Below are 13413 nucleotides of genomic sequence, written 5' to 3'. Positions count from 1 at the left end.
ACCAGACAGTACAGATATGAAAGAAAAACAGACCATGTCAGTGCACAGTGCACCGAAAAGGTTTCGCGAGTACTGTACAGCGGAGTGAGGGTCAACAAAATCAATTGCACACTTTAGACTTCACAAAATGTAATTAAATCAGTAAATGAGCATACGAATTATTTGTACAATACACAAAAAAAGGTTGTATATAGAATTAATAACACTATTTGATGAAAAAGGAACATCAGAGCGAGACTATTATATAGTCATTTTTCAGTTTTTTGGACACTAAATACGAATCCGATTTCCAAATTGTTACATCACGTTTTCACTTTAAGAAATTTATATTACATTAGTTGTACAAAAATGTCTATTGTACAAAAATGTATTTTGTCACATTCAAACCTATTTTATATAAATACATTTCTTGGATTGGAATATCCATAATAAAAAATTCGACATTATTTATTTTATCGCAAAATACTTTTTCGTATAAATAATTACATAAAAACGAATATATAAGTTATACTAAAAATATAAGATTTTGCTCAATGTTCTGTGATTAGTAAAATAATTAAAAAAAAATTAATTTAATTATACATATTAAAAATTAAATAAAAACTATAAAGTAAATTTTCTGTTGAATTTTTCTGTTGAACAAGATAAGTTTAAAATAGAATCAGTTTTGAGAATAGAAAATTAACTTATTCTATACAATTTATTCTACGTAACTTATTCTATATATAATATTTTATTCTACGTAATAATTGGATTATGAGTTGACTCGCTACATCGAAGAACACGGTTCTTTATCACATCAGCAGATACGGTCTTTAAGTCGTAAGCCAAACCGATGTAAGCGAAAAAGTCAATGAAAGTTTTGGTCAAATTGAATTTATAATTTCCAAGTTCCGCCGTTTTATAGTCCCAAGGAAAGGCATGATGATAGTTATGCCAGCCTTCACCACACGCTAACAAAGCAACTCCAATATTGTCAGTAGAGCTGACTAATCTGCATAATAAAGTAAATGTTTGTAAGTATCAACACAATATCACATGTACTGTAATATACTATTGTATATATAAACAATTTTACTAATTTTATATTAAAGCGTACATGTATGTTTGATAATCAGAAATAAGTATACGTACTTGTCGTATGGTTTCGCACCCCATATGTGTGCCACGGAATTCACCGACCAAGTGATATTTAGATTTACGCAATATCTACAGACTGCAAAATGCCATGAATACCACAAACTCTCATTCCATGCCCACCAAGGCACTAACGTTGGTACGATAAAAGCGCAGAACGGCATTAAATACATATACCACCTATGGAAAAAAATGTGAATACAAAATAATTAATTTATATGTCTAATTACGTCTTGTTCTAAGAGAAACAAACTGTGCTTGTCGTACTTTTTTTGAAATGCCACAAGTGGATCTTGCATGAGGTCACTGCAATCAATCGTGGTACCTTTAGTAATGAGATCAGGATGCTTACGAACTAGAAGCCAACCGATATGCGAGAAGAAGAATCCTCTGCGCGAGTTATACGGATCCGCGTCAGTATCAGTGAACTTATGGTGCATGCGATGGTCCCTGACCCATTGATAAATATCATCCTGATAAAATGTAATACGTTGATAATAGATATTATCAAGTACAAAATTTTATTTAAAAAAACAAAATATATAGGATTTTCATCTTTAGTCTATTTAACTTTTACCATACAATTAAGGTCGGGTCACTAGTAACCGAGCGATTCCTATTTGTGCAAGTTTCTTTGAGTCTTTCGATAATTTTAAATTATACTAATACATTTTATTATTTTCCAAAATAAAGTTTTAATATTTATTCTAGAAAATTGAAAGTATGTTGGTGAATATTTAGAGATTTTTTGGACCATTCTGAAGCATGTTCGGATTCTCATCTAGGTACTCCCAGGGTGTCATCCTTGTTGTTTAACAAACGTTAAACAAGGATGACATGACACCCGAGGAGCACCCAGATGGGAATCGGAACACGCCTCTGAATAGGTGAAAAAAACGAATGGATTCTAGTGACCCATGTTTGGATGGATGAGGCACCAAATTGTATCTTGTATTGTAAAGATTAAATGTGTCATTTTATGCAACACTTTGGCGAGAGGAGAAAATTGACACTAAACGTACTTGAAAAGCAATGGTCTGGAAAATTATGAGAATAAATCTCATGGGCCACTTTGCCTTGTAAGATCGATGGGACCATAATCTATGAGAGCCAGCGGTGACGCCTATATTTGCAGCGATACCAAGAGCAACAACTATAAATTATAGATATATTATGGTTTGATATATAAATCCTACGAAGCTTACATAATCTAACAAAGAAACAATAAATATGATACATACACCATAGAACTGACCAATATTTAGCATGCAAGCAAGCCATGTATATTCCGTAAATGGCAGCAAGATGAATATAAGAAAAAATAAAAACGTTTTTCCAAACGATTTTCCATTTATAATCAGTTTTGTATGATTTTTTCGGCAATGCTTTATCATTTATTGACTTTCCGGCTTTTGTTGCAGAAATTTTAGATAAGTCCGATAACATGCTATATATTAAATATACGTTATGAATATCTTCGTAAAGCATAACTTTAATCATTAACTACGTAACAGTATTATTCTGCAGTATTCTGCACTTATATCAGAAAAGATAGTGTAATAAAGAAGATAAAATAATTATTGAAGAGGATATAAATATATATCCTCAAGAGATTGCAATTCGTTTCTATCTAAATTAAAGGATATCTTGATTAATACCTATTTTATTTATTAATAACATAAATATCGTTATTTTACAGTATGATTAACAAATTGCAGCAACAATACATCATTACATTTGTGCAGCTGATTAATTAAAATATAAATTACGAAATAATAATTGCTAAGTAATATATATCAAGCAAAAATAAAATTACATACCTTTTGATAAGAATTATATTACAATTTGATATCTCTGTGTGATCAAGGATTTCTTGATTGTTTTATTCACATCCGGAAAATATCTCTAAATTTTTCTGAAGCAAAAATAGTCAAATATGATAATTAACAAATTTTATGATAATATAGATATCATATAATTATCCCCCATAGCAAAAAATGTCACAGTTACATCACAACAATCATGAATAAATATTATTAATATAAACGTAACTGTTACACTTATATTAAGGGGATGCTCGAGTGACCAAATTGTCAGGACATATATTGCAGAACAAATCTCCGAATTTACTAAACAGAATAAAAAATCCTTTTACAAGATTAAAGTAGACGCAAAATTAGAAGATGCTGTAGTGGACTTCATACGAAAATCGGTAAAAAAGTTAAAAACTCACATTTTTTCAACTCGTAGAGCTGTTATCTCACATAGATGTTTCCTAATAAAAAAAAGTTTGATAATTATACACATTAACGGACACCGTGCCGATGGCCTTGACTTTGATGTATATTGTCAATTGCACTTGTCATTTTGTCTATGCAGTTGTCATTTTGAAAGTCTGTACATTCATGGAATAATACTTATTTATTCAGGAAAGCTTGAGAAACCTTCCATAAATAATAAAATAGGTCGTTTAAACGCTCTACAAAGAAACTCATTGTTTCTAATAAACGATGATAGATTTCAAAATTAATGGTGTGTTTACATTTAACACACAAGTTGGATTATGAAATGCTATAAGAATACACTACCAGGAAGATCTACAAATATACAAGGTGTCTCATTTTAAATAATGCATTAAGATTCCTCGAAAACTATGGTAGATACGGAAAAATGTTTCAAACAAAAGTTGTTTGGTTCGGAGGGAAACATAAGAAGGTACCATTGATTTGACCTTGGGTGGCATCGCCAAGGCCAGGTTAAGGTCACGTCGATTTTTTTTAATGGAACACCCTATTTTTTATTACATTTTCTTGTAGCTTATCTCGAGAGCTTTTCAAAACACTATAATTAAGAGAACTAAGAAAGAACATGGGCAATAGGAGTCGAGCGCAGAAAAACGTTGCGCAAATAATACACCCATAAAGCGTAAAACTTCTTTATTCTACTACGCGCGTAGCATTTCCGCTTCCAGTGTGCAGGAGTCATAAGTCTAATTCTAAGAACTCGACGTTATTTGTTCGTGCAAACTACGTGTTTGTGGATTACTATTTTGTAAGTACAGGTTGCAAAACTTTCGTATCAAGCAAATGTTGTCACGACTTGACAGCTTGAGACGCCATGTTACACTAAGAAATGGTAAAAAATATATCAATTTCGAATTTTTTGACCATTTTCGGCATAAATTCCACCTCACAAACACGTATTAATGCTTATACTTTAATCCTGGAAAAAGATTTTTGAATCTGTTTAAGAGAAAAAAAGTATTTGTTATATAAAAATTATATGATTTAATCGGTAATATAGGCGGCTTAAGGGGATCCTAAAGCAAAGCTCGAACTCCAACGAAGTCACAGAGGTCAATGTTTTTCGAGCGTATCGACATATCTTTATGTGTACTACAGTAGCGCAATTCTCTTAATTTTAGGAGCACGTAGAATCATAATTTTGCCTTATTTATTGTTGTGTATCTTGATAATAAACGGATAAAAGTGGGCCGACTAAAGTTAAAAGTATATTAAATCCGTAAAAGATTCATATTTTAGTTTTCTTGATATAATGTGGAAATTTGGAGAATTATCAAACAGCAGTGAGCGTAATGTCAGAAAAACTACAGTCACGCATTTTAATTGGGTGTATCCACACACATATCTGAAAGTTTTTAATTTTTTTTCGTTTCCATTCGAATACTTATTCTAATCAACGAGCAGAAATAAAAATTTGCAAAACTTAACATTAATGAAAACTATAAATTTGAATATTTTATTTTTCGAATGAGTAACATTTTTGTGTACATTTCTGATTTTAGAATACAATGGATCCCACAATAATTAACCAATTCTAATATAATTTTGACAGTGGGATCCTAAAGTCATGCTGTTTTACCGATTATTTTTCAAATAAGTATTTTTCTAACTGCCTTTACAGAATTAAAAATCCTACTCCACAATTAAAATATAAGCGATAATGTAGTCCAAACCAGTTGACTTCGTACGAAAAACGAAAAAAAGTTAAAAAATTACAGTTTTTTTATAAGCTTCTGGCGTCGACTCGTAATTATATTTGCTTTATATAAAAATTTTGTACTTTGTATCTACAAAATTAGCTCGGTTTGGACCAGGGATTACATGAACAACCAATGTTGAGTACTTAGAATTAGGTTTAAATACTTAATATGAAAGATTAGTTTTAGGAAAAAATGTTTTATATATAATTATATAAAAATATATATAATTGTATATAAATGGACATTTTATATATAATTGTATATAATTATACGTATTTATATATAATTATATACGAAAAGATAAAGAGCATACACTACGAACGCAAGATATTTTGAGCAATTAGTTTATATTTGATTCCAAAACATATAATCGAAATACAAAAATATTATATAGACGTTTCGGTTTTAAATTAGGCCATCTTTAGTATATAAGAATTTCATAAAAATTTTTTTTACACGCAAACGTACAACTAATCTAAGTTTATTCCTCTCCTAACATGTTTAATTATTACGCAAGAACGCTCGTTAACTAAAATTGTTTTTCCTTTTTCTTTATAATGATGTTAGTCCAAAGAGTTTCGAATAATATCCAAAGAAATTCGTCTTTTATTACAATTTTCAATGTTTAAAATTCGTGTTTTGAGTTATAAATTATAAAAATTAGTACCTGTGTGTTCCAGTCAACTTATGAGGATTAATATCGAAAGTGGATGATTTGTTGTAACAAAGAACTCGTAAAGAAACGTTCTGCTGAACTTTCATCATGATATATAACTTTAAATATCCAATATGTATCGAAGGAGAGGGTAAAATGGTATTATGTAGGAGGAGTTATGCTAAGCAATGGAAAATATGTCTCTGGTAATTTTTCCGTATCACTCTGCTTATTCAGATCATCAATTTGATTTTTAATAAAAATCATTTCCGACGTAATTCTTTTTTGAAAAAACGATTCTATATCTAATACCTGAATATTATCCCAATTTATTTTGTGATCACATTCGATCTGATACTGTGATAATACAGTGAGAGAATTTTTTGATTCTTTTATATTAGCTTTATGTTCTTTGATTCTCATTTTTGCTTTCCTTTTGGTTTGACATAAGAAGAGTTGCAATCAAGACAACTTATTTTGTATACCACATTGTTTCATTTTTTCTAATTTATCCTTACCTAATTTTATGAAACGATTCAAAGTATTCATAGGTTTATATGCTACTTTAAAATTTTTTTTCCGCTATAGTATTAAATTTGTCAGAGATTGTATTCAAATATGGTATTGTAAAATATTTTTTTCTATTGTGGACTCATTATTGTTGATAATATTATTTTCATATAAACTCTTTCTACTCGATAATTTTTTAATTCTATTATTAATTATAGAAAAGCTTATGTCAAGAAGATAATCATTAATTAGCAGAATGTTTATCATGGATTCAATGTTTTTTTTGTGTTATTCAGGATGTGAGAGAAAAAGAATTTTATCATATATAATATAAACTAATCGCTAAGAATATCTTGCGTTCAGTCCAAAGTTTATATACAATTATATACAGGGTGCTTGAAAAGTAATGAAAAATTTTTCCCATAGGGACATAATGGAATAACTAAGAAGAAAAATCCTCTATCATTTTACAATTTTCGCAATAGTTAGTAAAAGATATTAATTACAAATATTCTTTCAAGGCTCAACAGATTAAATCGGACAATACTCTCACAAGCCTTTATGAGCCAACACTAGATTTTAATGTGAAAGATAGAAAATAGTACAATACACACATAGACCTTTGGTTGAGGTCCTTTTCAATACATTTACACCTCCACCAAATATCCCTATCTCAAATATAGTAATGTCCTATTGCATCCTAGTCGTCAAATTGGTAAATTTGAAGATTGACAGAAATGCATGCTTATTCATTATTTGAGCCATATTAATAATTTATTTTATTGTATATAAATTATTTTAATTGCGTCCATTTGTCGTTAATTGATCTAAAAAAACTCTCCATCGCAAGATAACTCTCTATCACTTTTATTATTCAATTTTACTTGCTGGATATGGCATAGCATTCCATAAAGGATGACTTCCATCACCCTTTTTCATCACAATGATCTTCACGAGTTCCTGCGACGGTTCTTTAAGATCATACGCCCACCCGATTTTTGCAAAAAAATTGATAAAGTCTGTAGTTGTAGAATTGCGTAATTCGGAAGTCTTATAGTCCCATGGAAAGACATGATGATAATTGTGCGATCCTTCACCGACCGCAAAAAAGTTGACCCATTGATTCTCCGTCGGATTTATGTGCCTGCCATTAAAATAATGAAACAAAATTATTCTTAGGTGATACAAAATGGCGAAAGCTTTAGATTTCTTTTATTAAATGTATGTAAATAATATTGATATTAATTATCTGCTTACTCATCATACGGTCTTGAGCCCCAAATATGAGCCACACTGTTGACACTCCATATGCAATTTAAAAGAAGAACGTAACGAAGAATAATCTGCGACACGAAAGCTCTATACCAAGTTTCATTCCATCCATACACAGGTAACATTATCGGAAGCAGGAAAGCGAACATAAATTTTAAGATCAAGAAGTATCTAAAAATAGCATAAATAAATTAAGACATATAATTTTTATTATATTACAGTATTATATGTATTGTGTAAAAAAATTTCCATAAAAAAACTTTCTAAAATTGAGAAGGAAATTCTAAAATTGAAAAAGAAATTGGAATAATAAATACACTTTTGAAATGAATCGAGTAAATACAATGTGTAAATAAAGTAGAGTGTTATGAAAAAGCCTGTTTTTGCTGTATCCACGCCATTTGTGGAAAGTACAATCGACATCATTCCTTATAACTTTTGGACGAGGAATCCGATGATGCTAGTTAAAATTACGTCACATAACAAGAACATATAAAAAATTGTGTACAAAGGAAAATGCGAGGCGTTGCAGTGATGTTTGTGTATAAGCTCTCAAAAATGTTCTGTTCCCTGGTGATAATTTTTCTCATAATTTTTATACGAATTGGAACATTTTTCAGAAATACTCAGAAATATTCGGAAAATTTACATCTACTCTCAGAATTTTTCATACATGTGAAGTCTGAAATTTTTTGAGATTTCTCATCCCATAATTTTTAAAATATATTTTTAAATTTTTTAGATTTTATAACATTTCATCAGAAATTATACTTATAAAAAATGTTAGATAGAGAAATCTATTTCATAATTAACTTATGGAAAACTCTGAGAAAAGATGTAGATTTTCTGAAAAGTGTTCCAATTTGTATAAAAGATGTAAGAAAATGTTATCAAAATTATATAGAAACTCTGAAAAATTATATGAAAAATTCTGAGAAAAATTTTCACCAGGGTTGCGCCTAATATTTTTGTTACTAAATATAATATTTAATCCTTAGTACGATGATTACGTTATACAATGATTTTCCGGTCCTTTACTATATATGATAGGTTATTCGTGTCCTTGAATAACTTTCATCACATTAATAAATATATAAAATTATTAAGTGATTCTACATATATTTTAATATCTTTAGAGAGTATTTGTAAGATTGTGTACTTAAAAAAATTGTTATAAATATTAATGTTATAACTGATTATTTGAGGCTCTTATAGTTACTCGAAGAAAAAAAATGTGTAAGTCTCAAATGGCAGCGACATCACGCGTTTTTTAGACTTTGAACTCAACTTCTTATGTGTCTTTCTCATGTGTGACATAATTTTAACTAATAGTATCGAATTCCTCGCCTTAAAAACTGTAAAAAATGATGTCAATTTTATTTCATATAAACACTACAAGCACTGAAAAATTGGCCTTTTTGTAACATCCTTCTTTTCTTTTATCTTCTTCGGGGTAAAACCACTTCGCATAATTAATTCTTCGCACAAACTTACTTGATACTGAATGCAGCAATAGGATCAGCCAATATATCACTCATACCGACCTGACGACCCTTTCGAATCACATCTGGATGTTTCTTCATCATCAACCAACCCACATGGGAGAAAAAGAATCCTCGATTACTGTTATGTGGATCCGCATCCGTATCCGTATATTTGTGATGCAATCGATGATCTCGCACCCATTCGAAAATGTCATTCTAAAAGATATGATTATAAAGAAAAATTCTTCCGCAAATTCTTGCAACGCATAAAACGTAATTATAAACGTTCATCTACCATGCCTGCTGAAACATAGAAAACAACAAGTATGATTCTAAGCTGCCATTTTGCCTTATAAGCTTTGTGGGTCCATAAACGATGAGAACCAGCAGTAACGCCCAGTCCTCCTATTAAAATCATGCCATACACTTGAAACAAAAAAGGTCAGCGCAATTAAAACATTAGAAATACTTTAAAATTATGAATAATAATTCGTATTTCTTAAGAGCACTGTGTAAGTAACACTGATTTTACTGATTTGACAATTCAAGATGATTTATGACACAATCGATATTGTACAACAGAAATGAGATATTTTAAACAGCAATTTACTGATTTACTGTCAAGCTTCTATTGCGTGCTCTCTTCAATCACGGAAGTCTAATCAATTGGCTTTCAATTAGCTGTCGTTGATGTAAGAAATTGTTAAAAACGACTGTGGCGTTTTTGATAAACGTACAATATAATTTTAATTAAATCGTTAGTAGATTAAATTTTGCTTTTCATTAAATATTTTTTTAGAAAGTCAAAGAACTAAATTAACAAAAGAATTTTACAAAGAATACTTACTCCAAGCGGTCGTCTTCAGATTTTCGAAAAATTTAAAAGTACAAAAAGCATATACGAAGCATAAGTGGAGAAGACTAATAGTTACGATATTGATCCATTTCAGCTCCGTCTTGAACCAGCCTTTAGTTTTTATATAACTCTCGCTTCTAATTTGCGTGTCATTTTCATCATCTATCGTCTTTCCAATAATCGAAGATTCCTCTTTTTGAAAATCTTTCTCCGTAAGTATTTTTAAATCTGTGCTTAAAATATTTGGCGCCATCTTTATTTTCGGATTACTGGACCAAGAATTCACAAAATCTGCTTCACGCTATTAACAATTAAATAGCAGGTTGTAATCTTTGGTTTTCAAATTAATAATTGATTAAATTACGATTAAATCCATTGTTTATACAAAATAAAAAATTATACATTGTAATTCTAGTTAATAAAACATAAATAATATTCAAAATAATTTGTTCTTCAATATTCGTAATTTTTTAAAAAATGTATTCTATCTCTTGAAACTGCCCAAACGATGATATGTTCGTACTTACAATATAATTAATATTTTTAACGAATTAGTTATTGTAGCAATTATCCATAAATTACGAATCGAGCAATTATTGTTACTTATTGAAATAATTAATTGTAAAATACCACACATTCGCAAGTAGAATTCTAATTTAAAAAGAGAGAAAAGGCTTAAATACTTATGTCTTTTTTAAAACATTTATACAATTCGTATTCGCGAGAAATATTTATATTTATGTAACAATTTGCACATTTTAGATAAACACACACGGATTTTACAAGAAAATTGTATCTATTTATAGAATATTATTATCTAATTTGCAATAAAGGCAAAGCACTCATACCGTTTATCCGACTTTAATTGGTAGTTCTTAATTATATATTCGAATCATGGCGACTGAATTGTTTTTTCAGATTGCAATCCTATGCATTTTTATAAATTGCACTGTCAGCACATTGCTCCATTTAAAACACTTGAATGCGCATTTGTGCTAATTAATTCAAGTAATTATATGAGTATACAATGACCTAATATGCTTTTATTATTAGCATTTTAACAATATTGTATTGTCATATTAATAATAATACGAAAAATATTTATTTCTGTAATTATTGTAAACATGAAAAGTCAAGATTAGTTTCACATATAAGAAGAACAATTTGGTTTTTTAATTATTTTATACCGTAATTTATGAGCTTAAGTTGATAGAGCAATGAGGCAAAATTGCTGCATATAGAGAATTTTTATTTTAAAATAGTATATATATATATTTATAAATATTATTTTTAAATATAGTATACATTTATACTATATTATACATTTGACTTCTTTTTAAAATTTATATTTTATGTGTAATATTGCAAATGAAAATAATATCTTCCTGGTACTGCATATTAATAATTGATACAATCAGAATCAGAAATTTCAAGAATTATTTAATGCAAATTTAGAATGACTTTTCAAAATTTAAATTTCGTACGATAGTTTAGTCATCTATTGCTTCCTAAAAATATGAATAAAACAATGAAAGTGAACGCAGCATTTGTGCAAATATATACACTGAGAAAAAATTATTAACTTAACTAAATGCGTTTATACTAGATTATTTAATTGAAGTACTTGTATATTTAAATTAAATAATTTGTTTGAATTAACAAATTTTTGACAGCCTATTTAATGCTTTGCCTTTATTACGAATTAGATAACAACTATTACAAATAGATAAAATGACCGCTGCATTTAGTTGAATTAATTAATTAATATCTTTTTAAAACAGCAATCTTTTTTCAAATATATATATATATATATGATATATACACAAGGTGATTCAGATTCTACTCACCATCTGCTAATGGTGTGATACGTCGAGTCTGAAACATTCTGTATATGACTTGTCTTTAAAATTTAAATGTCACGTTGGAAATAGAAATATTTTTTTACATATTTTTTACATATTTTCTCGAATATCGTACAATAGTAATCAATATTATCCAATTGACAATTCAAAGAATTGTTAAATACAAATTTAAATCACTTATCATTACTTAGTGAACTATTGATCTCGAATATAATGAATGGAAATGCCACATATTAGTCACGCTACTAACTCTTTTTATATAAATCTTACATGTAGAACAGAATTTTTTATATGTTTTTATAAATTTTTTATATGTTTTTATAAATATAACTTCTATTGCTGTACAAAATAATGAAATGATATAAGAACTGATTTTCCAAGATATAATTATCAAAAAATTATTGCGATTATTGTTACAAAATTGAAATTTTCTTTTATTAATAAAAAAGGACAATATTTACAGAATCTTTTAATTTATCCTATATAACATATCTTTTAATAGATCAAGATTTGTTTAATATTTGAATTTTTGACATAATAAAACTTGATCCATTAAAAAAATTGTGTACAATAAAGATAAAATATTCTACAAGTCTTTCTTTTCTTTTTAATATATACTTTAATATTCTTATTTTGGCTATTCTTCTTTTCCTGTGGGACCACTGTTAATGGCGAATGGACGGCTAATTGAAGTAACTTATTTATTCAGGTACGAGAGCTTATCTATTCCTATTTATCGTCGAAGATTACGAATTGATATGGCTTTCCAAAAGAAATTTATTCTCAGTATGTAATCGGTCACATAACAGTACAATACATGAATCGTGTATTAAAGATCACTATAAAAAACTATTTACAAAAGTATAGTTAAAAAGAAAAGGTAATATTAACGTTATGGAATAATTTGTAAAAGAATTGATAGGATTCCCAAATTTAAAAAACAGTAATTAGAAAGAAAAGGACTAGTAAGTGTCAAACGCAGTTCTCGCGATAAGTAAAATAAAATGATTGACACAATTAAAAATAACGTTTTGGTTTAATTTTGAGCCATCTTCAACAGTTTTATAATAATATTCTTCAAATGACAAGAACGATTCTAGATCTCCAAATTGAATAATAGCGTTTTCGAATGGAGTGGGTTTGAATCTAACCTGACAAGTCGGATCGATGACGTCACATGTTATACTTTAATTTCTGATTGGAAGAAATTATGATACTTTCGAGTCAAACATGGATTAACCGAACCGGGTCGGGTTCAAACCCACTCCACTCGAAAACGCCATATATATCACAACCGATTGGTAAGCCGATTGATAGAACAATTCATTTCACACTTCCAGCTGAATTTCCAAAAAATAAAAAAGCAATATTAATAAAAATTATATTTATTTAAATTTATATACATACAACAAAATAAAATTACATAACTTTATAAATTTACGAAAACAGTAGTATTAAATTATAAATTCATTTTTTATTAGTTTTTTACAGTGCAAGACAATATTATAGTGCACAGAAGTCAAAAGAATCAAATTAATAAATAATTAAATAATTAAAAATTATAATAAAAGATTAATATATAAAAAGTTAAGAATTAAATTGCAGAAGCATCGCGCAGAAAGTTTTAATAAAAT

At 28.5% G+C, this 13413-nt stretch overlaps 2 protein-coding genes across 3 annotated transcripts; both read right to left on the bottom strand.

Moving 5' to 3' along the window:
• Nucleotides 1–654: 654 nt before the first annotated feature.
• On the bottom strand, nt 655–5884 carry LOC108723381 (acyl-CoA Delta(11) desaturase-like). 2 transcript variants are annotated; one of them, XM_018449101.1, is made up of 8 exons: nt 5808–5876; nt 3371–3412; nt 2958–3052; nt 2379–2584; nt 2160–2290; nt 1405–1610; nt 1135–1317; nt 655–994 (listed from the first exon to the last, which is right to left on the bottom strand). In XM_018449101.1, exons 4-8 carry the CDS (start codon nt 2581–2583, stop codon nt 739–741), a joined length of 981 nt encoding a protein of 326 aa, XP_018304603.1. In that variant the 5' UTR covers nt 2584; nt 2958–3052; nt 3371–3412; nt 5808–5876; the 3' UTR covers nt 655–738. The 2 variants fall into 2 exon arrangements, with proteins under 2 accessions (XP_018304603.1, XP_018304604.1); XM_018449102.1 differs by lacking the exon at nt 3371–3412 and having other exon boundaries at nt 5808–5884.
• Nucleotides 5885–7175: 1291 nt separating this feature from the next.
• On the bottom strand, nt 7176–10206 carry LOC108723382 (acyl-CoA desaturase). Its single transcript, XM_018449103.1, has 5 exons — nt 9909–10206; nt 9357–9487; nt 9072–9277; nt 7563–7748; nt 7176–7449 (listed from the first exon to the last, which is right to left on the bottom strand). Exons 1-5 carry the CDS (start codon nt 10168–10170, stop codon nt 7176–7178), a joined length of 1059 nt encoding a protein of 352 aa, XP_018304605.1. The 5' UTR covers nt 10171–10206.
• Between the last annotated feature and the right edge of the window lie 3207 nt (nt 10207–13413).

Source organism: Mycetomoellerius zeteki, unplaced genomic scaffold, assembly GCF_001594055.1.
Source record: "Mycetomoellerius zeteki isolate Tzet28-1 unplaced genomic scaffold, Tzet1.0 scaffold232, whole genome shotgun sequence".
Classification (NCBI taxonomy): domain Eukaryota; kingdom Metazoa; phylum Arthropoda; class Insecta; order Hymenoptera; family Formicidae; genus Mycetomoellerius; species Mycetomoellerius zeteki.
Note: the sequence above shows the minus strand (reverse complement) of the source record. Positions and strands in the feature narration are given on the sequence as shown.

What these genes read in the sequence shown, in the direction of transcription:
- LOC108723381 (XM_018449102.1), bottom strand. Translation starts at nt 2,583, where the DNA reads ATGTTATCGGACTTATCTAAAATTTCTGCAACAAAAGCCGGAAAGTCA. An exon ending in ATATTGGTCAGTTCTATGGT is followed by an intron (nt 2,291 to 2,378) that starts GTATGTATCATA and finishes TATAATTTATAG; the next exon opens with TTGTTGCTCTTGGTATCGCT. An exon ending in TCCAGACCATTGCTTTTCAA is followed by an intron (nt 1,611 to 2,159) that starts GTACGTTTAGTG and finishes ACATTTTATCAG; the next exon opens with GATGATATTTATCAATGGGT.
- LOC108723382 (XM_018449103.1), bottom strand. Translation starts at nt 10,170, where the DNA reads ATGGCGCCAAATATTTTAAGCACAGATTTAAAAATACTTACGGAGAAA. An exon ending in TCTGAAGACGACCGCTTGGA is followed by an intron (nt 9,488 to 9,908) that starts GTAAGTATTCTT and finishes TTTTGTTTCAAG; the next exon opens with TGTATGGCATGATTTTAATA. An exon ending in ATTGCTGCATTCAGTATCAA is followed by an intron (nt 7,749 to 9,071) that starts GTAAGTTTGTGC and finishes TGCTATTTTTAG; the next exon opens with ATACTTCTTGATCTTAAAAT.